The 24,140-nt window shown below is 45.7% G+C and overlaps 2 protein-coding genes across 3 annotated transcripts; both read left to right on the forward strand.

The window, feature by feature from the left end:
- The first annotated feature begins 8,494 nt into the window (after positions 1–8,494).
- LOC144128108 (uncharacterized) lies at positions 8,495–19,011 on the forward strand. 2 transcript variants are annotated; one of them, XM_077661188.1, is made up of 4 exons: positions 8,495–8,991; positions 14,831–15,992; positions 16,838–17,003; positions 18,890–19,011. In XM_077661188.1, the coding sequence occupies exons 2-4, from the start codon at positions 15,935–15,937 to the stop codon at positions 18,981–18,983; spliced, it is 318 nt and encodes a 105-aa protein (XP_077517314.1). In that variant the 5' UTR covers positions 8,495–8,991; positions 14,831–15,934; the 3' UTR covers positions 18,984–19,011. The 2 variants fall into 2 exon arrangements, with proteins under 2 accessions (XP_077517314.1, XP_077517315.1); XM_077661189.1 differs by having other exon boundaries at positions 8,495–8,907; positions 15,934–15,992; positions 18,890–19,009.
- On the forward strand, positions 8,969–11,875 carry LOC144128107 (uncharacterized). The gene is made up of 5 exons (XM_077661187.1): positions 8,969–9,714; positions 9,794–9,957; positions 10,165–10,294; positions 10,473–10,612; positions 11,056–11,875. The coding sequence occupies exons 1-5, from the start codon at positions 9,433–9,435 to the stop codon at positions 11,408–11,410; spliced, it is 1,071 nt and encodes a 356-aa protein (XP_077517313.1). The 5' UTR covers positions 8,969–9,432; the 3' UTR covers positions 11,411–11,875.
- Positions 19,012–24,140: the final 5,129 nt, after the last annotated feature.

A 24,140-nucleotide genomic window follows, 5' to 3' on the forward strand; every position in this document is an offset into this window, starting at 1 on the left:
GTCCATTTGATTATATTCACTATGTAAGAGCTCCATATTTCATAAAATGTGGTTAAGTCACAGGTTAGATATATCTCGCAATGCAGATGTGGAACCATACCCAGTTCTCCCCTGTTCCCAGAGAGCTGCAATAGCTGTCTGACATTGCGAAGGCAGGTACGGCTCATGCTACAAAGCACTGCATTCTTGCAGTGCCCTACTTAGCGGGAATTCATAAGTAATCTGAAAGCACATTTTTGGCGTTCCTTTGTGAATAGGGTATCTTTAGAGCTAATTCAAAATACTGCCATTGCAGCAGCCAATTTAGGACCTATACATTTCTTGTTTGTAGATTCCACTATGTGCATGTGGCAAAGACACTACTTTTCGCACACATCTGTGAAACACTTTGCCTGCTAGAGGCCTCGTCACTGAATTCCCAATATTTCACAGAGGAAAGGGGTTGAAAACAAAACCAGAAAATAAAAGGAGGAAATACAAAGGAATAGACATTTGGGTGACAGATTAGGAAGATTGCCTTTCGAACATTTGTCTTTCAGCACACAGGTATTAGAAGCAAAAAATTTTTCTGGAAACAACATAATCTTCTTGGAAAGAAACTCAATAAAAGCAAGTCATCAGAGCACTTTAATTTGCAGATGAAAGCAATATTCTGTTCTCAGGATAAATTTTTTGCTGGAATCAATCGGAAAAGTGTGAAATCATCCATGGCACCTAATTTTGGCGACCTAGCTTTATGCATTGTGATGCTATTCGTTTGGTCTCCCCCACTACAAATACTGTGACAGCATAATCATTGTGCCCACTACCCAAAACAAGCTGAAGTTACCTGCTTGCTGAAGGTCTCTAGGCGAGACATTGTCGAGAAGCAGTGCAAAGACACCTTCAACCAATAACACCATGTGCTTCCAAAAACGTGGCTGCAGGACACCATACACTGTTGGAAGGCAGTAAAACAACAGCCAGTTTTTCCACTCGCTGGCTTTCCAGAAGCACTGGTCGTTCAGGGTCCTTGGCAGCCGTGTGAAAGAGTGGGGCGGGCATATGCTCAGTAACTGCCTGTCCAGGATGGCTACTGTAGATGGAGTGCCTGCAAAATTAAGAGGAGGAATTTGGTTCATCTCTCACTTTAAATTACTCTGATAAACATGCACAATCAGCCACTATTCGCTGCCTTTGAGATACCCCACTATCTGTTTTGAGCTCTATTACTTGCACTGTAGTGCTTGTCAGAGTGAAAAATAATTCATAATCATCGTCAGCCTGTCTGTGCCCACTGCTGGGCAAAGGTCTCTCTCATGTCTCTCCAATTAACCCTGTCCTTTGCTTACTGTGGCCATCGTATCCCCGCAAACTTCTTAATCTCGTCTGCTCACCGAACTTTCTGCCGCCCCCTGCTTCGCTTGCCTTCTCTTGGAATCCACTCCGTTACCCTTAGGAACCAGTGGTTATTTTGCCTTGACATTACATACCTTGTCCAAGACTATTTCTTCCTCTTGATTTCGACTAGGATATGATTAACCTGCATTTGTTTCCTCACCCACTCTGCATGCTTCCGGTCTGTTAACGTTACACCTATTTTTTCTTTTCATAGCTTACTGCGTTGTCCTTAACTTAAGCTGAACCGTTTTTGTTAGCCAGCACGTTTCCGCCCCATAGGCAAGTACCGGTAATATAAAGCTGTTGTTTGCTTTTCTCTTGAGCGATATTGGTAAACAGACAATCATGATCTGAGAGAACTTGATATATGTGCTCCATCCCATCCTTATTCTCCTAGTTAAACCCCGCTCTTGATAAAGATCAGTGGTCACTACCTGCCCCAAGCAGACATATTCGCTTACCACTTCCAGCAACTCGCTACCAATTGTGAGCTGCTGTTGCCTTGTGGAACTGTTAAACATTACTTTGGTTTTCTGAGTGTTAATTTTTATACCCATTGTTCTGCTCTTTTTGTCTAACTCATTGATCGTGCATTGCATCTTATGAGTGACATAACAAGGCATTGTCATCAGCGAATCGCAAATTACTCAGGTATTCTTCATTAACTCTTATCCCAACTGTTCCCAATCGAGGCCTCAGAATACCAGCTGTAAACAGGCTCACCGCCTGTTCGTGTCTCCCTGCCTGACACCCTTCTTTATTGGAATCTTTATTGACTTTATGGAGGGCTATGGTACCTGTGCAGTCGTTATAGATAGTGATAAGTCCTGGCCAGTGATGCTACCAGTGCGCCTAAGGTTCTTATAGAGACGACTACTATTGATATCTCTGATCTGATCAGTACATTGGAGCATTTCAATTTTTTTCAGCTCATTGTATAGCACCTCTTTGCATGCAGAAATAAGCTGATGAAGCTGCTCCTTCACATTCATAATGCTGAAGTAGCATCCATTGTCCTTCAGCACTGAAACTCCCGAGTTTTCCCTGCAGAGTGCACAGTGGACCTGGTCCATGCCATGCAATGGGTCCAGCACGCTGCCACAGTCTGCACAGTAGTAGTGGTGCTTTACATGACGATTCAACTGTGGACTCCATAGTTTCGTGAGCAAATACTTTCTCCTCGGCAGCACGTTGCCATTAAAGCCGAACAATGTGTAGATGAGGCGCTAAAAGGCCGACAAAGGTGTCCCACGGGAGACCGTGGGCGACGACGAATGCCACGATCATGACGATCGCTGCTGCTGTTGTGGTAGTGGAGCCAGGAAGAGTGGCGGTGCCATACTCTTGCAAAGCTTCACTGAGTGCCTGGTGCACATTTAACGTTGGGCCAGGTCCTCAAGGCTGATTTTCATTTTCGCTGGCACACGGCGGCATGTCGGGAAGAGCTTCCGCTGAAGGGTCGCCAGTACTGTGGTCCGTACTGCTCGCCGGGGACACAGGGGGCCGGTACAAGACGGCATGTCGTGAACACCTTCCGCTGAGAGGTCGACATTACTGTCGTCCCCAACTTCTGCGTTCGCAGCATTGCCCGCTGAAGTCGGGTCCGCGGCGGAACTAAAAAGTACTGTCGTCCCTTCAGCGGAAGGTATCCACGACATGCCGCCTTGTACCGGCGGTAATGCTGGCACGAACGTAGAAGTTCCTGCACCTGTGTCGTGGGTGCGAGGAAACGCAGGATGGCCGTCATATCCTGCATCTGTCAGATTTTGCGTAACTGACGCCGACGGTAGTGGCGAGTTGATAGCGGCACATCAAATGGTTGGCTCTCGTCTTTCGTTTTTTCTGTGCGGAGGGGTCTTCCATAGCTCAAAAACTGGACGTGTCCATTCGGAGCACACTTCGTACAGATATATAAATCGAATGCACTAAGGTAGAAAGAACGCTTGCAATATGGAGCCTAACCAGGTGGTGGGGAGGGGAGAGCGGGGAAGGGGAAGGAGGTGTTCTTGGAACCCGTAATTGTTGGGCCTGTTTTGTTGGAAAAAGTGGTATTAATCATGGTTTTCATATGTAAAGTAGTTCACTTTTGGAGAAAATCCCCCCACCCCCTTCCTTAAACCTACCTCCGCTTCAGCCAGGCAGATAAATACTATTTTTTTTCTCCTGCTGTTGATGAGGCGATATATATAACTCGTTTATTTCGTAAATCCATCATTCGACGACGCTTTTTTTAGCTTCTCGGATATATCTCAATGCAAACGCCAGTGTACCAGATGGCTGCTTGTTTGCTGTGCCTTTGACTACGCAGGAATTCCACCGGAACGGTGCTGGATTTGAATGGCACTGGAAACTGGAACGCACGGCCTGGAGGCTTTTAGCGCTGCACTTTATGTCGAAATGCGATTTTGTAACAGTTCACACTATTTCCCGTGTCAGGCGTAACGCTAAAAGCCTTGCGCCCGCGCCTCGCGGACTTCCTAACACCGTTCATATTTAGCGCGCATGCTGTCGGGTCACGTGTCAGGACGAAGACCTCCTGCATGTTTGCAGACAAACGAGGTGGCGCTGCAGTCGCTAGCGGGCTCGTGGTAGGCAAAAGGCCAGGGAGTGTCGTCGCGGAGAGGTGTTGAGCGCGGGTTTTCAAGGCTTTTAGGTGCGTTTTCAGTTTCTGCTAATCACAGCAATGGTTGATGTTTTCAACTTAGTAATTTCTTGATGTACACGAGCTCGCGGTGGCCACGTGCGGCGTATTCAGAGAAATAGTTCGCCGCTGTGTATTGTATATATAGTTTGTAGTAAACAGAACGCGTTTCTGGCGTTGCATGATTTCTACACTAGGCATTGAAAAAATAGGAAGTTTTTGACACTCTGCTCTAGCCAGAATGATTTTACTTCGGGACAGTAGTGAGAGGATGTGCTGGCGTTGTTTCGGCGGAGAGAGAATGAAAAACATTATTTCGTCCAATAAGGGTTTAGCGTTCGGTCTTAATCTTCATCGCTGCAGACTCTTGACCTTCAAAGCAGGGTTGGGCCCCTAGTCCAGGGCTCCACTGATTCACACTGCTTCGCTTGCGTGCTGCACCATTGCCCTTTGGGCGGCGAGCTCGCAGCTGGTGAGCCGGCTCTCTCACTGCTCCGCACTCGGGGTTTTGTGTTGGTGGAACGTGGAGTTTCGCTTACACTCCCAGGTTATATGGTAAAGCGTGGGGGTTGGCCCGCACCACGGGCATGTGTTTCCAGCTTGTACTAGTGTTCGTAGGTTGCTTGGGAACAATTAATACTGGCGCTGAAAAACTCATTGGCAAGTAAACCTGCGGTATTACGGGTAATGAGCGCTAGCGAGTTCGCACTGCGTTTTTCTTTTTGAATTCTTGAATGTGTCTTGCCATGTTTCCACGCATGAGGGGGTTAACAGGTATTGCTTGGTTTTATCAGGGATACGGCCAATGTGCAGGGGGTGTTCACATGATCACACACGCTTCACTTTGATCGTGACTACTAAACGTTGGCCAGGAACCTTCTCTTTGGAAGCTGGAGCTCTAAAACCGCAATTCCGCGTTTTCTTTTTTTGCGGGAAACCTTTTCCCGTCGATGTAAAATCAGCTGGAATCATCGCGCCAATTTGCTGTATTTACGAAACTTAAACAATCAATAATGATTGTGGTTATGGCGTAAAAATAGGGGAACATTTTGCGAGCAACTTTGCGAGTTATTTCAATGGTATGCAAGATTTTTTTTTCATCTTGCCTGAGTGGTTAACTCGTCGCTCTATGTTCTAGCTCTATGTAATAGCACGAATATTACACGAACTTGGCAAAAAAAAGCTGAGGCTCAACGCAGTTCCGACAATTTTCTCTCACCGACCTGTCCCGAAGCAAAGGAAGCCTCTTCGACGGAGACATGAACCTCCCGCTGACAGCAGTAAGTTATTTTTGTGCCTTGCTGTTTTCCAATCTGCATTTATGAAATAAAAAACAAGTATAAGAAATTAAAGTAAATGTACAGATGACTCGTCAGATGTTATAATAGAGACAAGACTGACAATGTAACCCAATGAAAATTGAGGTATATCAGTGGGTCACGTGACGGCATCAGATTATATAGTGATGGTTATGAATTGTGATAGCTAATCATGGTGACTGTTACGGATATTAAGAGTAAATGATAGTAATAGGCCCGGATAGTGATGTGATAGTGACGGTTATGATAGATCACTTGACGGAATTACAGTAGATAGTGATAGATAGAGATAGCGATAGTTAACGATGTGGCAGTTATGCTCTCGCATTTCCACACGTTGGAGACTTAAGTGCACCCTGTAATTTTTTTATTGTTGCGTTCAATGAAATTACTCTCTTTTGCATAGCGCATGAGGCCACCGCATGCTTGCCCCATCACTGCAGTGCGCCGGCAATAGGGCCCGCCACTTCTCCTAGTGTACCTTGCTGTAAGCTGCTTTCTCCTTAAGCTCATGCAGCTGTTTAATTTCTCCATCAGCACCATCTAAAAACTGCCGTGGCGAACCTGGTGCGACCCACGAACCAGCTTTCATCAAAGGTAAATTATACATTTTATTTATTTCGTTGTTGAATTTTTGACACTGCGGTCTTTTACACAGCGGAGGAGGCCACCGCATGCTTGACCCATCACTGCAGTGCGTCGGCAATAGGGCCCGCCACTTCTCCTAGTGTACCGTGCAGTAAGCTGCTGTCTCCTTAAGCACACACGAAGTCAGTGAGTGGCCGCGTACTCATACAGTTGTTTAATTTCTCCATCAGCACCATCTAAAGACTGCCGTGGCGAACCTGGTGCGAGCCACGAACCAGCTGTCATGAATGGTAAATTATGCATTTTATTTATTTCGTTATTGAATTTTTGACCCTGTGGTCTTTTACGCAGTGGAGGAGGCCACCGCATGCTTGCCCCAGCGTTGCAGTGCGTCGACAATAGGGCCCACCAATTCTCCCAGTGCACCCTCCTGTAAGCTGCTGTCTCTTTAAGCACACACGAACTCAGTGAGTGGCCGTGTACTCATACAATTATTTAATTCCTCTTTCAGCACCATCTCAAGACTGCCGTGACGAACCTGTTCCGAAGCGGTTTTGCCCAATGGTAAATGGCCCCTTTTATGCATTATGTTGCGGCAGCCAACGATACAGTGCTCTCTAACGCAGTTTCTGCTGCCACCAGACCTTTCTTTCATACTTAGTCACAAAAGGGGGGCTTTCCGCGTCTGTTAGTAAATTCGCACGCGATGTTTCTCGTTCTTCAGTGCACGCTTGAACTACACGTACATTGCAGATACAATTTTTTTTTCAGCATCGCACCAGGCACTCTTGGAACGAATAGCAGAATTGGAGCACAATCAAGAGGACACAAATAGGAAATTACAAGCTGCAAGAAAAAGATACTTGAAGAGCGAGGCGGCTGTCAAATCAGGGATCGCGTTGGGAAGCTGACACACTTCTGAAGTCACTGAGGTTGCGGCTGGCATGTGGAACGCGGGGCTACAGTGTCCCAAGAGAATATATTTACCCTTTGCCCTCAGAACGAACCCTGCAAAGGCACATCGAACATGCAAAGCTTCGACCCGGACTTCTTACTGATATTTTGGAACCCCTCAGGTCGCTTTGCGTAGTTGATTTTGACGGTTTTACCTTTCTTTTTATTGTTACGAAACTAATATGCTGAACAGCATATTAGTTTGGCTGCGTTTCTGCTTTTTTTTTAGTGGTGTCTCCTGCGCGTCTTAAATCTGTATGTTTACTTAACACATTAATACTATCGCGAGCTTTCAGTCATTCCTAACATCGATTTGCATTCTACAGGTGAATCTCATGAAGCCGGAGGAACGCCACGCCATTTTGATGGTAGACGAGATGCAGATCACGTCGGGTCTCGTATATGATCATTCATGCTGTGAAGTTTTGGGCGCACCCACACTGCCTTTGTCCGATAGTTCGCTTCCTGATGACTGCTTAGCCACACATGCTTTGGTATTTATGCTGGGAGGTCTTTCTACCAGATGGAAGCAAACCATCGGATATCAACTAACCGGCAACTCTATCCACACTGCCAGCCTTAAAGCTCATGTAGTTGACCTAATTACCGCCTGCGAGTCCATCTGAATCAATATTCATGTTGTTGTTTCTGACATGGGCAGTGCGAATCAGGCACTTTGGAAGTTCTTTGGAATCCCCGTAGGAAAGTACAGCAGGCCGCGAACCAGTTGCCCTCACCCCTGTGGTTTATGACTGACGTACCACACTTGTAGAAAAATCTAAGAAATCATTTGACGAAAGGCCAGCTCATTTGCCTTCCCGACGAAATTGTGAAGAAACACGATTTGCCGACAAACTGCGTGAACGTCGAGGCATGACGAAAAGGATGACCTCAAGCTCGCGCCGCACTTGAACGCGTCTGTTCTTGACCCGAATCATTATGATAAAATGAAAGTAGGCCCGGCTTTTTCTCTTTTTCATAACGACACGGCTTCTGGTTTGCGTCTGCTTGAGGAAAAGACAAAAATTCTCAGAAATGTGCGTACTACCGCGTGGTTCATTGAAACAATATTTAGGTGGTTTCGCCTGATGACATCACGAACGACAAACCTCGCTTTCAGCCATGCGGTTGAGGAGGCTTATCATGACAGCGTAGCATTTTTGCATGCGACAGCCGAAATGTTATCTGAAATTGTTATTGGCAACCAAAACAAAGCGGTTTGGAAGCCTGTACAAACAGGCATCATTTTAGCCACAAGAAAATCTCTGGAAGTCCAAGATGTTCTTCTCAACAAATACAACTTTCAGTACGTCTTCCTAAGCAGATTAAGCCATGATGGTCTCGAAAATTGGTTTTCCACCCTGCGTGCGAAAAATCCTGTCCCGCGACTGTATGAATTTAAATGCAGCTTGAGGAGCGCAACTCTAGCGCAATTCCTCAAGCCCTGCAAGCATGGTAGCTATTCTGCTGAAGAGGAGGGCTATTTGTTGATGAGTTTGCGGGATGCAAGTGAGAAAAAAATCACGACAAGCAACATTCAAGCCCCAGAAGACCTTGTAGATTTAAGTCCTGAAGTAGAGGAATCGATTGCCTACCTCGCGGGTTACGTTGTCTCCAGGCTGACAAACACTGTAAAAACAAACCGTCATTTTGACGGCCACCTTTTTATCTATTTTGACGAGCCGCCGGCGTCAAACGGGAAAGACGGAGACTTCGCCGTGAACGAGCGAGCGAGGAGAAAGAGACGGAGAGTGCAACACAAAAACGAGAAACTCTATTGGCTGGCGCGTAGGGGTACGTCATGTGAGACGTCGTTCAACGCGCGCTTCCGGCCCCCGCTGTCAAGGAAGGAGTCCGGTTGTCGTGGTTCCCTCTCGCTTTTCTTTGTGCGCGCTGCTTCTGCCCGGGTGTGCGTTCTGATTTTTGCGCCATTTTGCCTTTTTGTGTGTGGCGCGTTAGAAGGCCGCGAAGACGCAATCAAGGAGCGTATGGGCTGCAGCCGAAAATCAACTGCAGCGGGTAAAGGTAAGTGTTCTGCTTATATGCTTCGTTCGTGCAGTACGCGTTCTGTGAGGCACATAGCTACGAGGAGCATGCTAGTTCTCACGCGTAAAGGCTGTTTCACATGGTGCGACGCGAACGAAAAATTACGGCCCGGTCGCACTGTCGTTGCGACGGTAATCGCAGCCGCCGTTTCACATGACAACGATTTCAGTCGGTGCCGTCGGCACCCTAGCGCCCTCGTGTCGGTGCGGCCTTTTGAGTTGCTGAAGATTCTTCAGCTGCAATAAATGTCGAACATCGTGGCAGGCGTTGATTTCGTAATCATGAGTAGTAATATTGAGTTGTAATGTATTATTATGTTGAAAAAAGAACGTTTTCGAGATTTTCTTTTTCGCTTTTGTTACCAGATACGCGACTGCGCGCATCTGGCCGCAAAGCTGGCGCGCGAAGTGTTGCGCGCGGGTCGACTTCCGGCGCGCTAATCACTGAGTGACCGAGCATTCAACCGTTGACACCCTAGAGGGACCGTTCTCCGTTTCTTTCGGTATGGACCTGTCAGTAGCGCAAAGTACTTTGCTTCTCGAGGAGTACTACCTCCTCGAAAAGAAAAAGCTGTTGCTGAGCGGTACGCCAGGGAGAGTTTCGGTTCTAGCAGACGACCGAGCGGGCGCTCTACCACCGTATTTCAGCCCGCAGCAGCTTTTGCTAATGGAAGAGTATCTCCTTCTGGAGAAGAAAAAGATTCTATTGAGCGCTCCTGTGCCCAGGCGGTGGTGGACGCGGCCGATATGGCAAAACCGCAAGGAAGAGTCAGTGTTCTACACAGTGGTGAGTTCATACTGTCAAAATTCATTTTGTGGCTATTCCTCTCTTGCTTGTGTTCTCATACTAGAATTTCTGTGTGCAGATGCCTTTGCTTATATCTGGCGACCCCGAATACTTCAAGAAATATTATAGAATGACGCCTGAGAAGTTTGAGGGGTTGCACTCGCTCCTTGAGGAGCATCTAACAAAGCCTTATGTTGTGCGTGAGCCACTGCCGTCGCGAGCACGGCTGGCAATAACGCTCAGGTACGTACACAACATATCAGTACGTTGAAATTATTTTGCTTTAATATGTCATTCTTTTTGTTTGCTGCTCTTTTCCAGTGTTCTTTTAATTTTATGCTCTTCCCAGATGTAGATTCCTTTTAGGCCCTAATTTGCACAATAATTAAAAACATTAACATCTAGGAAATAAATTTCAGTGAAAGCCTCGTAATTGTCTTTTTTTTTCAGATACCTGGTTTCAGGTATGTACATGCAGGATGTGGCCTTGGAATTCCGTGTGGGGATATCTACAGTATCCGCTACAGTGCATTCGACATGCAGACTGCTGTGGACAACATTGCAGCATTTGTATCTCAAGGTATATATTGTATCTACATTTTTAAGCACAAGTAAGCCAAACTAGATTTTTGTGCATTTGAAGATCGAGTTCTGCATGCAGGAATGCAGATTTCACCGCTTATCTCCACTATAGTCCCAACAAGCAGTTTGGTGCTTGAATTTTGAAAAGTATCTAATTTAAAGAGCTTCCATTTCAGGTGGCAACAACTGAAAAATGGGAGGAAGTTGCCAGGGGTTTCAAGGAGAAGTGCAACTTCCCAAATTGTGTCGGAGCAGTAGACGGCACATTCAAATCCAGGCCCCTCCACACTCAGGCAGCCTCTACTACAACTACAAAGTATGTCGTTCTTGGTGCGTCATATTAAGACTTGACTGTGTTTGCAATACATTCTCATTACAGGGAACCTACTCCATTGTGTTGCTGGCGGTTGCCGATAGTAACTTAAAGTATGTAATGATTGACGTGGGTGCTTACGGTCGGCAAAGCGATGGGGGCACTCTCAGCATGTCTTGATTTGGCAAATGTCTTGAAGGAGGTGGTCTTGGGTTGCCTGGACCAGAACACCTGCCAGGCACACAGACAGCAGCACCCCATGTATTTGTGGGAGATGAAGCGTTTCAGCTTCGGCCGGATTTTCTCCGGCCTTATTCTGGAAGGAGCCAGAGTGAAGAAAAAAGAATCTTCAACTACAGACTCAGCAGAGCAAGGTGATTGTGGCAACTCTGCGGTGTCCTTTTTATACTCAGGTTTGAAGTTATCATTTACCATTTCATTTTCAGGAGGTGCGTGGAAAATACCTTTGGTGTTATGGTGTCGCGGTTTCGCGTCTTTCGACGCAGCATCAACCTTCTACCAAGCAATGTCGACTATGTTGTGATGGCATGTTGTGTGCTTCACAACTTTCTTCGAGACGATGTCGTGTACATGTCTGCAACTTCTGATGACGAACCTCAAGATGCAGCCAATGTTCAATTGTGTTCAGATGGCGGATCGAGTATGCTTGATCTTCAGCCACCATGTGGACACAACTACAGCCGGACAGCTGCAGAAACCAGGGATTTGTTTTCTTGTTATTTTTCAAGCCCTTGTGGTGCTGTGCCGTGGCAGCGAACATCTGCTGGCCTGCGCAATTAGTGCGTAATTCACTTGAAACAATTCCTATGTTTTGTACCCTTCTTTGTCCTCTGTTTTCATCATAATAGAGATGGTACCTTCATTAAGAATTGTATAATGATGATGTATCTTTTTTTTCTACTCTGTGTATGATCAATGAGTTAGACATGATCCTTTGCCCTGCAGTGGGTGTAGTAAGGCTGATGATGATGATATATGTATTGTGCTTATGCTATCTTCCGACATGAAAATGCAATACTCTTACTTTGTTACTTTAGCTTCAGTTCGTGCAGTGGTTTTGCACATCTATTTTTTGTGTAACGAGTGTCCGGAAAATAAATCACTACATATGTAAATACGTTGTACAACCATTGTATGCCTTGTAAAGAGGGGCTTGAACCTCATCAAGTGAACTATTTTTCACTTTTGTTCGAGCCCCTACCGCTTTGACGGCAAATAAATCATATCATATGATATCATAGTGAAATAATCCTCATTTTTGACTCTATAAAAGTTCTCCGTATATAATTCATTTTACTGTGCATTATATTTCTTCACTATTTATTAATGTTTCACCATGAAAACACTTGTGTTAAGATTGCCCTGACGTACAGCTATAATTAGCCTTGTGCTTGATTTTTATAATAAAATTGTTTATAGCTGTTCTCTTTTTTCTATACATTTCCTACTGCACCTAAGCATACATTGCTTGTGGGTGGGTAGGCAGATGAGCAGACATACCGGGAGCATGTGTGTTACAAAGAAACATCTTACTGCTTCATATAATGGCATGTTTGCTTGATATAATGGCACACTAGCTCATTTTATAAATAATTTATCACAGCACCCACAGCATCTTAAATGGCATTACAGTGGGAGGGAGGGTATTGCAATGAAAGAGAAAGAAAAAAGAAGTACAAGTGAATTGCCATGGGCACGAAAAAACATGATTAAAAAAACACTGCAACAATGAACCACAAAAACAGACAGCAACAACTGTACCAAAAACACATGCCATACATACATATAAAAGGAGAAGAACCAATAAATGGCAAATAATACATAAACACATAGTTATCACAGTACACATTTCGTTCAAGCAAATAGGGAGTTTTAGAATAGGAGGCCACAAATGGTTAAGTGGATAGGGGAACAGCTGAGCGCCAGTGTGCATGTGCAGAACAACCGAGGGCCGCAATTGTTCTCCACATGCGCACTGGCTCACTGCTATTTCCTTATCCCTCCAACCGGTTGAGTCCTCCTATTCTAAACCTCTCTAATCTTAATCCACAATTTGTGAACCTGCAACAAGCAGGTTTGCAGGATATACACCTCTAGCATAGTCTGAGACTATGTGTAGCAATTCCATCCTCAGATGGCTTTGCATTTGCTGTGGCACCCTTGACATTGCTGGGTGCAGCGACAATAAAAAGTGTTTTGCATCGTCCATAGACTGCTGAGCCGCAAAGGCGGTTCTAACAGCATCGAGCCTCGCATCAACAGCCTCCAGTTCAGCTGCCCGCTTATGTGGCCTGTGTGAAGTGCTGTGCGGGCGCTTTTTTGTGCTTCTTTGCACATGGGGCACACCAGGGGCAGCAAATATAGCCTCAAGTGGCTCCGGTTCATCGGGTGAAGCTCGTTCTTGCGGGGCTTCCTCTCCCGGACACATTTCATATTGGGAATCATCCCCCGGCGCTTGCTCCTCATCGAAGCTGCTTTCTGGTTGCATGTTGCCATGACTACTGCAAGTAAAGCAGGTTGTCAGAGGCAATAAGTAAATGAAAGCATACGATCAAGCTCAGCAGATCTAGCTGCTCAAATGAAATTATGAAACTGGGTTTTATTTAATGGGAATATTGTAGTCTTGGTCACGCAATACGTTGTAAAGAAACAAAGAAGCAGAGGCAGCAGCTCCCAGGGAAGAAACGACAAGCTGTGGGAAAATGCTACCAAACAGGAACAGACGGCAGCGGAAACGTGGGGGCCCTTGGAGACACCCGAACCGCGGCACTCGAAAGAGAGCGGACAAAAGGCCACCAACTGCACGGCGCCTTTAATTGGCAGCGACATCAGGGGAGAGCCGCGCGGGCGGCTACAGACTGCGCTTCAGCTCTACACGCCCGCGAGCGGTCTCTCCCGAACGAACTCCAGATGTCGGCCACGGCACAAGTGTCGGGGTGGGGACGCGACCATCAAACCATGTGCACGTGCGGGGGAGACAGAAAGAGTGCCTCGAGGACATTGAGGGAGAAAAAGCGGGCGGAACAGTTTTTGTCCCCGTGTGATTTGTCCGCTATTAATCGAACCCTTAAGTTTAAAGTTCAAAGTTGTAGCATTATCGCTAGATTCAGAAAAAGCTACTGCACATTACATGCGTTATTCATTAGGCAGTACATGTATGTGGGTGCTTACCGACGTGGTTCTAGGATGTCTTGCATGAATCTCATTCGTTCCATGTAGGGCCACCGGCTCTTCACTGACCCGCCGCTGGACCCACTCCGCGTGCAGTCTTTTAAATCCTTCAATTTTCGGCGGAACGTATCTTTCAAATTGCGCCACCGCGCTTGAAGTTCGTCTACTGTTACTGCGTAGTAAAGAAAACAAGACACAAAGTTCAGAAGGCATTTTTCCTTCGGTTTAGAAAACCGTAACTAGCCACAATTAAAACATGCATAACATGCCAGAGCTACAAACATCAGACTGTAATGCGAACACAACGGCTTCATTTAATAGTGCACGGCTTTTTTACATGCATGCTGGCAGATTAGAAAGCTTTAGCGCAACGCTACAACAGTTGCTGGCCTGCAGCGGTGCTTCACTTTTAGGACGCTCGGCCTGCGCCCGAGGACACTGGTTCGATACTGGCCGTGGCGGCGGCGTTTCGATGCAGGCGAAATGCAAGGCGCCTGCCCGTGTACCAACTAGACAGTGATAGCGCCTGCAAATCGAAACGCACGGTGATTTCTAAGCATGCGAGAACAGCAAAAGTACATACCTGATTGATCAATTTCCTTCAAAACATCTAGCACGTCTTGCCACAGGTGGCTGCGGTTCGTCTTCCGATATTCATTCAATGAAACGTTCCACAGAAGTGGTCGCTTCTCCATTTCATCTATCAAAATTTCGTTAAACAACGTGCGCGACATCGTAGCAGAGCAGAAGTTCGCGGCGCGCCTTTCCGAAGCAGACAGCCGGAGGATAGTAAAAATAACGCCGCCGCCAAATTTCGACGGTTTCCCTTCCGTCATTTCCTGTCATGTCCCTGAACTCCTATTGGCTGACTACTGTGGCCGTCGCTGCTACAGCACCGACGCTGCGACAGTGCGACCAACATGTTGAAAGTCTGTCGCAGTGGCCCTGCGACAAGAACGACGCGCATTTCTGTCGCACACCGGCAGAAATCGCACTGCGCTGCGGCAACAATCGCACCATGTGAAACAGCCTTTAATGTATACACGCACCGATGGCCGTGGGCCCGAGATTGCCGTTCAGAGACGTGCTTCTACGTAAAGCGGAAACCACACAACCGCGATTTTTCGCGCGTGGTCCTTCTTGCGTGAATCGCGGCCTCATGGTTCAGCCACGTGCAGCGATCTTCAGGGGCTGCGTGCGCCCACGTGTAAAAAAAATCTTCCTGTGAGGAACACTGAAGCGTACGAAGAGCATTGGCGCACGTTAATTGAAGAAAGTCGAAGCAAGTCGTTTATAGTATCTCTATCATGCGGGCACATAAAATCGCGATCGAGCCTGACTTTCGGGTACGATTACTGCTACGCGGGCCAAGGATCGAAATCGAGTTGGTCGAGGTCTAGCGCGCCATGCGCCTCTGTTTACACGCAGAACACCTTATGAATGGGCTTAATGGGCAGTAAAAATAGTCGTAAAAACCATTTTTTACATTTTCAGTTGTAATTCAGGCCAAGACATGTGCTATGACTACCATGCTGGCCATCTGCAGCTCTCTTGAATACATGGTGTCGGCACTACTGTCGCAGGTTCGTAAAAGTATTCGTCAATAAAAAGCAGACTACTTTTCGTGCACTGATCAGCTTTTTTCTGTTTTATTTCTTACGCTCTCTCTCTTTTTTGTTGTTCCTCGCTTCCTGGCACACCGAGCCCATACGTCCGTGTCCGGTGGCGATGGGGCAGCTCGGTGTTTAGTTTGTGTACTGATAGTGTGCAGTTTCATTCTTGTATAGCATTAAGATATGGGCCTAATTATTTCAGCAATAGTTATTTCCAAATAAATTCTGTTCATTTTTATAGCTTATTGCCTATAAGCCTCAAGAACAAGGGCCAAAAATTTCTTTCGACTGGCGTATCCATTAGCTGGGATTATTGAATCAAGTAAATTTGTAGTCTTGTAATTTTATACCGCATTTTCATTCATTTCTGCTGAAATGATACTGTACCCGAGGTGTAGAAAGTGCCTTGATGACAGCAGGATCGTTGGAAGTATGGTTATGATTTATTATTGAGATGCATGTATCTGATCACTGATGTTTTCCCTGGAGTCTAATAACATGTGGCTTGTGAATTCCCAGCATGCAGTTGAAGGGGGGCTGGAAGGACTGCCAACAACACCGCACCTTTGCTGTGATTGGTGTGTATTTGTCATTTATCGAACTTTGGCTCAAAACATGGCTTGTACAGTATTTTATTATTCTACGATGTAACCTGATTTTGTGTAACTTCACTCTACTTAGTAGGACATATTCAAAACTTAGGAATGAGGCTAGCCCTGGATGAAAGGCTTAATTGCTGCTTCATCTTATGTATGTGCAGTTTGTTTAATAATTAAACATGATAACAATGTGCAAGTTTGGCCAGTAGTTTCCCATTCTTATTAGTGTACAAAAAATTTGGAACTCAGTAGCAGTACTGTTGATATGGGGAGGGTGGGGCAATCTCCGCACTATAAGGTGATATGCCAGAGTTCATCGAGACTAATGTGCGGCCTTTTGACTTGCCAAAAGCATGACGTTTTGCTAGAAAGCATGAACGAAGCTGAGCTTGGCTTTTCTCATCAATGTCATGGCAGGCTAGGTACAAAATGGAGGGCCTTTGAAAAGTTGCCTCGGTGCTTGCCCAAGTTTCGTTACCTCATCACTATTCCCCATTATTTAAAAAAAACCAAAGTATTCTGTCAATATTTGTAAAGCTTTTTTCATAAACAAGTTCTATGTAGTATGTTTACATGAAGCAAGCGTCTTCAACAGATATAATTAGCGGCATGTAAAGCACTGATAAGGGAGGGCACGTTGCATGTGTCTGTCTACTGCCAGGGTACCATAAGGCCTAGCAACAAGACCCGGTATGGCTTTTTACGAGTACATTTGAATTCGGCTTCTCTCAGTGTACACATCGAAGGCCATAGAGTTACTCGAGTTATTAGATCACCCCTTTAGTGGGTAGCGTTTGCGTGTGACTAATTTTTTTTCCTTGCAGGATCAAGCATGGGGGACATAAAGAAGATCATCGTTGCAGTGGATTCTGTAGAATTCATTTCTACAGGAAGTCTTGAGAAGGCCATTGGCCTCCTCCTTGGTGCCTTCTTTGTGTTCAACGTTGCGTACCCTCCCGACTGCCCCCTCACCATGGAGTTTTTGCAGAGGTAAATGAGTGAATGTGGATGATGCGTTTGATAAGCAATCGGAATCCGAGGCAATAGTGTGAGCAGCAGGCTTCTTTTTCCTGAGGAAAGGCACTCGCCCTCCTTAGCCAGTGCCTGCAAGTGATCAGTTCTGCCCTGTTCCCCTGAAATTCTGATGTCGTCACATACATTCCTCTCGTGCATTTCTTCGTTCTCTGGCACAGCACCGTGTTGCTTTTTTGGCACAGCTGTATGGTGATTTGCCAGTCACAGGCGTCTTTAGAAAGTAGAATGGCAAGATTATTGACATAGTGCTGCTTGCCAGCAGTACATGCTAACAAGCCTTGCACATTGGCTGGCTCTGGCAATTGCGAGATGAAGGTCGGACTTTTGATTTTAAATTGCACCCAGTTCTGGTATTCTGACACTTGCAGAACTGCGGATTTGATCATTGTCATGTGATGAATGCACCAGCCTGGCAGTTTGCATTGCCTAAACTTGGTCACGTGTCCTGTGAGTGCATCTAGACTTGGTCACGTGTCCTGTGAGTGCATCTAGATAACACTTTTCGGTGTTTTGCTTATTATTTTGGTTGGCTACTGCAAGAAAGGGGCTAGGACGAAGAACCAGATAGGACAGGCGCTACTGTCAATTATTGCTAAATGTAATGTGTGCAGCACTTTTATAAGTACCGACGTCAGGAAAAATAGGAGCGAGGATTAAGTGTAAATGCAGTTCTTTTAAGTCGCTCTACTATGTATCGTGTCCACTGGCTAATGTCCTAGTGCAACATTACAGTGTGTCTGACTATGGGTTGCGTCCACACATGTGGCACTAAGTTGCCGGATGCCTGTCTGCACTTTTACAGGCCTCAGGTTCCCTCGTTACCATTGATGCAGTGCTCGCTCTAGCCTGTGTACAATCAGCCCCTAGAAAGTAGAGCTCTCTACCTCACCTTCTGGGCACTCAGCAAACCTTTTGCAATGGTGAATGTCAGTTTTTTCATTTTGCATTGAAACGGGAGACGTGACACATAGGCAGGACAGCTTCACAGGTACTGTCACAACCATTACATGGCACTTTCCCCTTTCACCTGGTGATCTTTTAGGGGCTGGCAGGGTTATTAGCCCCTTTAAAAAAAATGCTGTGATCCCATATTTGTCCAGAATTGCTCAGTACTTGAAATGGAGAGGTGAAAGAGCCATTGTAAAGTCTGCTATGTCGGCACCTGAGAAGTTGGCCACCCTTTGTGTCAACAGTTGCAGTGTAAAAAAAAATTAAGACATTCATCATTGTGACAGGTTTGTTGATTGCTCAGAAGATTTCAGGTGTGAAATTCCGCTTATTTGTGGCCAAGGGCACAGAAATTAGAATGAGCATTGTGCAAATGGTAAGATGATGAGGCATGATAATGAGGTTTGTAAATGTATGCATGGCTGCCACATGTGCAATTGCAGCCTATACCTGGACATCAGGGTGTTACATCAATACTGACCTATGTTTGTGGCTGACAGCAGAAAACACTAAAATGCAGCAAAATGCTATTGCATAGTTATGGTTTCTAGACTCTGTGCATGGTCCCTGTACATGATGAGCACCTATTGTTACTAGAAATACTATACGGTGTGTATGTGCAATTGTAGGCTGTTTTTATGAGTTATAATAATGGTTGCATTTAGGTACATCATCTATTGTTAGTGCATGTATATGTAGCTATTTAAGCGCACTACTAGTGTGCTCACATTTGTTGCTACCTGATTTTAATCTCGTCTTTTCATTTCGTAATACTGTGTGTTGCAGAAGGTAGTGCAGTTCGCACATTCATGGCATTTCACGCGTGTAGGCAGAGTATGTGATTGGCACAGTTTATGGAGCATGGATTTATTCTATCCTCGTTTTGTTTCCAGGTACCTTGGGCAGATCAACCCAACGAAAGGGCGCGGCAAAGGCAGGGCCTGCGGAATCGCACCAAAGTTGCTGAGCCTGCTGAAGGCACCTTAATTTATGAATAAATGTGCAAGTAGAAATGTAAATGTTTTTGTTGCATGGTTTATGAGGTACTGCCCACTGCAAGTGACTGTCATGTGGTCAGGTTCACCACACTATATATTGACACAGAATTATGTTGAGACGTCGTGTTGGGCCATCATACTGACAACACAGTTGCATTTCATGTTGACAAGCCAAATTTTGGAATGGTTAAAAGCATAGTCATTTTGAAATTACAGCCTGCTATTACCTTGATGGCCAAATGCTGTACTGACAGTTATAGATAATTTCAAATTTGCAGTCTTGAAGTCATAAAAACAGTTTTAAAATTGACCGCTTGCCATCGCACACAATCAGTGGTATAATTACAGTTTGGCTATAGTTTCAAATCGATAAAAAAGACATCGAAGTCAGGAAAAAACATTGTCATTTAGAAATGACAGCTTGCTGTAACTGCTACGGTCAAATGCTATCAAATTGACAGTTTGGCTGTATTTCACATTGACAAGAAAAACATCAAAATGATGGAAAAACTGTCATTTAGAAATGATGTTCTGCTGTCACTTTGATGGTCAAATGTCATCAAATTGACGATTCAGTTGTATTTCAGATTGACAAAAAAGACGTCAAAATGATGGAAAAACTGTCATTTAGAAATGTTGTTCTGCCGTCACTTTGATGGTCAAATGTCATCAAATTGACGGTTCAGTTGTATTTCAGATTGACAAGAAAGACGTCAAAATGATGGAAAAACTGTCATTTAGAAATGATGTTCTGCCGTCACTTTGGTAGTCAAATGTCATCAAATTGACGGTTCGGTTGTATTTCAGATTGACAAGAAAAACATCAAAATGATGAAAAAACACCGTCATTTTAAAATGACTTGGTGCCGTCATTTTAACGGTCAAATGCTTGGAAATAGAGCTGCCAAGGTATTTCCCGTCATTTTGAGGAATTTTTTTTACAGTGAAGCGGATACAGTGTGAATATTGTCATAATTCACTGGTTGATAATGGCATACCTTCAAAGTTGATAGAATTCAAAAAATTTTTCTGAGCACCGTTAGTCTCTGGCTACTCCGTCTCAAGGCGTGATTGAGGTCATCAAAGTTGCTGAAAACTTCTTCCGCAACAATAAAGAAGCGCTGATACATAATTCTGTAAATGTGACTGAGGTGCAGCAAAGCGTTTCTCGAAACATTTCAGGGCAAACATGCTTTCCTTCTTGTCACAACGTGATTCCTAATATTGTTCAGATATTCTGCAATCTGCGAATGCAGATTCTTGTGAAAACTGAAGTGTCAAAAAGATTTTCTGCGGCTGAAAGTGCGAGATGCGCCAGCAAGAGCATTGGCATGCGTGCCGCAGTGTCAACCATCAGGTGAGGTGGCAGTAAGCAGTTGCGCAAGACGTAAATTGGATGAAACTGCATCTGTAAAGTTTTGTACGTAACCTAAGTTTTAGGAGAGGGCGCAAAAGTCAAACGCCACAGTCGCTACCCACTGATATTGGTTAAGGCAGACTTTTGCGTGGTGTATGAAGCCAAGGTTACCAACATTCACTGCAGATATACTGCTATTTTCTAAGTATCACTTGCGCGTTTTATCTGCTACAGTCAGGTACAGCTCAAAAAAGAAACCAGAAGGAGACCCTTCGGCAAATGACATCGACCAATCACCATGACGGCGCGGTTAATCCTATTTCACACAGAAACCTACCAGCCACATGCGATGTCACGTTAGGGGATTAACCGCGACGTCATAACAAACGGTTGACGCCGTTCGTTGGAAGGCATCCTTCGAGGGTTGTTTGCTGCTTCGTTTTTAGGTTATTTTGCAAGCGAGGACAGAACGCAACGAATCACCAAAGCATCCGCGCATTGCATCTTCTCTGCAAATAGCGTCTGGACTAAAAACATGCTAGTTCTTGCTCCTGCAGCGTCGCCTTTGTAAAAACAATTCGGCAGTTTTTAACAGACAAGCTTTTAGCGTAAGATCCCATTGTCCGTCAACTTTCAGTTGCATGAAATTGCTGTATACATGTACAAAGTGATGTTGATTTGAGCTATGACATACACCACTGTTGTATTTCCATGAGCGTGTTTTTTCTCAACTGTCATCAATACTGCATAGCACATTTTTGTACTAGAGTAGATGCTTAATATTATGTGATACTCCCGTCTGTTACGTGTATCTTGTCAATCGATGTCCTTGTGCGTGTGCGAAAATAAATCATCCTGCTGACCATGCTCTTTTTCTTTAATGATACATTTTTTGTGATGCCTAATCAAAATACCAGCTTTATATCCCCTACTACATACTGGAACGAAATTTCGGAAATTAATTCGGGTCGATAACTTGCGCAGCTCATTTGCATTCAACCTAAGCTTTCGAAAGGTATATGACTCAATGCTATAATGCCAAGGGTAGTTTTGATTGCATATAGCTCTGTAACGCTAATTAATAGGGATCGCTAACTGATTCAGAGCATTTGCATTCATTTTAAGCTTTTCAACGATATATGACTTGATCGTATAGCTTAAAGTGTGGTTTAATACAAAATAAACCAATTAACGCAGATTAATCCGGATCGCTAACCAGCACAGTGCCACTACACTTGGCCTAAGGTTTCCAACGATATATGACTCGATGCTGCAGCGCCAATTTGGGTTTTAATTGTAATTTACTAAATATCAATTAATTTGACTTGGTAATTGGTAAAATAAGAGTATAATTAACCACTTATCCAAACTAACGGTTGATCACGTGACATATACTATGCTTAGACAGATAGCTTGGCAGTAGCGAAATAGACCATGTCCCGCTTTGACCTCTGATCTTGAAGTTCAAAACACCAGCCTGGGTCGTTTTCCGAAGTTTTACCGCGGTGACAGAGTTCACGCCCTAAAAAACAAACACAGACAAAGTCAGAGGCAGTACTAGATAAAGTGCACAAAGTAAAACACCTTATCATGTTACTTAAAAAGCGTCTGCAGTGCCGAACTCGCCTGAAAGATTTGTTTACATCAGTATTCCCCATTCAAACAGTCCTAAGAAGAAACCGATCTCTTCATGAACGTTACTTTGGGCATTCTCAATGCTTTTCTCGCAATTTTTCAAATATTTTGCGCTCTTGGAGAGCAGACCTGGGGCGCGATGATGGATCAGTCTCAATCGAAATTGTCTCAAAAAGTATATCATTTGGCTCTCTCCTATTGGTCGGCGGCCATTTTGAATTTTTTCGTCACTGACTGACGTCATAAATGGCGCAGAAGTGGTGACGTTGGCCATCTAATTATGCCGGCAGATTGAGACGATTTTTTGAGACTGGAAAAAGTAGTATCAACACGTTTGAGACAGAAAATGGCGGCGGTTTATTTTGCCATACGCGGCTTGCCGCGCGAGCAACAGCGTAGGAGAGTGCACGAAGACGGTTTTGACTTGCCAGACGAGCTGTTTCGTCGCCAATTTCGACTCAGGAAGGAGACTGCACAGTGGCTGTGCGACCAACTCGCCGATGAACTGGGAGGTGCGCGGGCGAGTGCGCTGTCAGTGCAGCGACAGGTGTTGTGCGCGCTGCGCTTCTTCGGCACCGGCGGATTTCAAGGCGCCGTGGGCAACGAGGGCAACGTTGCCATAGCCCAGCCCACTGTGAGCAAGTGTGTGCGGCGGGTGTCAGCAGCTATTGTCAGAGTGGGGTCGCGTGACGGTTGGGTGCGGTTCCCGGCGACCCCGGAAGAGAAGGCGGCGGCGAAGGAGGGCTTCCTTCGCCACGGCAGCATCCCCGGCGTCATTGGGTGTGTGGATGGCACACTTATCGCCATCAAGGCGCCACGGGGCGATGCTGCATACAAGGCCGCCTTTTGGTGTCGCAAGGGCTTCTACGCACTCAACACAATGATAGTGAGTAGGCTTGGCTCTCCGTTTTTGACTGCATGTTCGGCCTTAAGCTCAGGCCTTGACGGCGGAAGTTCACAACTAAGCTTGTGCTGTGCTTTCTCTCACAGGTGTGCGACTCCAACATGCGAATTATAGCTGTTGACCCCCGCTGCCCAGGATCGGACCACGACGCGTTTTCGTGGCGCTATTCGTGGCTGCGGCAGGAGATAGGGCAAGGACTGCTGTTGCAAGGTGGCGAGTTTCTTCTGGGTAAGCAATAAGAAACCCCCACCGCGGTTACAAATTCCGTGGTGAGGCAAAAATGAAAACCGAAAGAGGTTATCGAGGCTTACTTCACCTCCAAAAGGGGTGACAACTGTGTCGGTTCGTCTGAATTATGTCTAGCAAAGAAACATCGAAATCTTACAAGGGTACATTGGGGCTTTCCATTCCCACTGATCACACATGGCCCTGTCGATAATGTATTCGCACTGCACACGGTGTCTTTGCCTGTGTACCTTGTTTCCTGATCCTTTATAAGTGTCCCTGTTTCCACAAAATAGTCAGTCGCAAGTTGTACGCTTTGTGTGTGCGTATTTGTGCCTCTTGTGGACCGGTCGTCTTCGCTTTTTTTTTTGGACATTGCTATGAATCTGCTGCCATTGTATCAAGAGTGATGAGATTGAGGACGACAGAGGCTACGCTTAACTGCACACCATTTCTGTTATGCAGGGGACAGTGGCTACCCTTTGGAGCCCTGGCTTTTGACACCTGTGCCAGGGCATCCCAGTGTGGCGTCTCCAGAGGGGTTGTTCAACTCAGCGCATGGCTCCATGCGATGCGTTGTGGAGCGTGCCATAGGCGTGTTGAAGAGCCGCTTCCGGTGCCTGCAAAGGTACCGGACGCTCCAATACGAGCCGGAGCGAGCGGCCCTCATAATCGGCGCATGTGCTGCGCTCCACAACCTGTGTTTGAATGACCCCTTGCCAGAAGAAGGGGACATAGATGCCGCTGACCCGGACGACGACGAGCCACCTCCGGCTGCAGTCCACACGCATTGCGCTGCAAGCCGCCTTACCTACCTGCGGGGGAGAGCCGTGCGCGACGGTATTGTCGAGCATTTTCGGAGAACCAGTCTCCAGAGGCTGGCATACCTGCGCACGGTGCGTCATCAGTTGCGGCGGCAACTCCAGCGTCGCCAGCACTGAGCCCATCGACACCACCTCGCAGGGTAGCTGTCCAAGGTGTTCATTTGTGCAACACAGCAGCCACGGTTACTGTTGGCAGCGTCA

Source organism: Amblyomma americanum, chromosome 4 (assembly GCF_052857255.1).
Source record: "Amblyomma americanum isolate KBUSLIRL-KWMA chromosome 4, ASM5285725v1, whole genome shotgun sequence".
Taxonomy (NCBI): domain Eukaryota; kingdom Metazoa; phylum Arthropoda; class Arachnida; order Ixodida; family Ixodidae; genus Amblyomma; species Amblyomma americanum.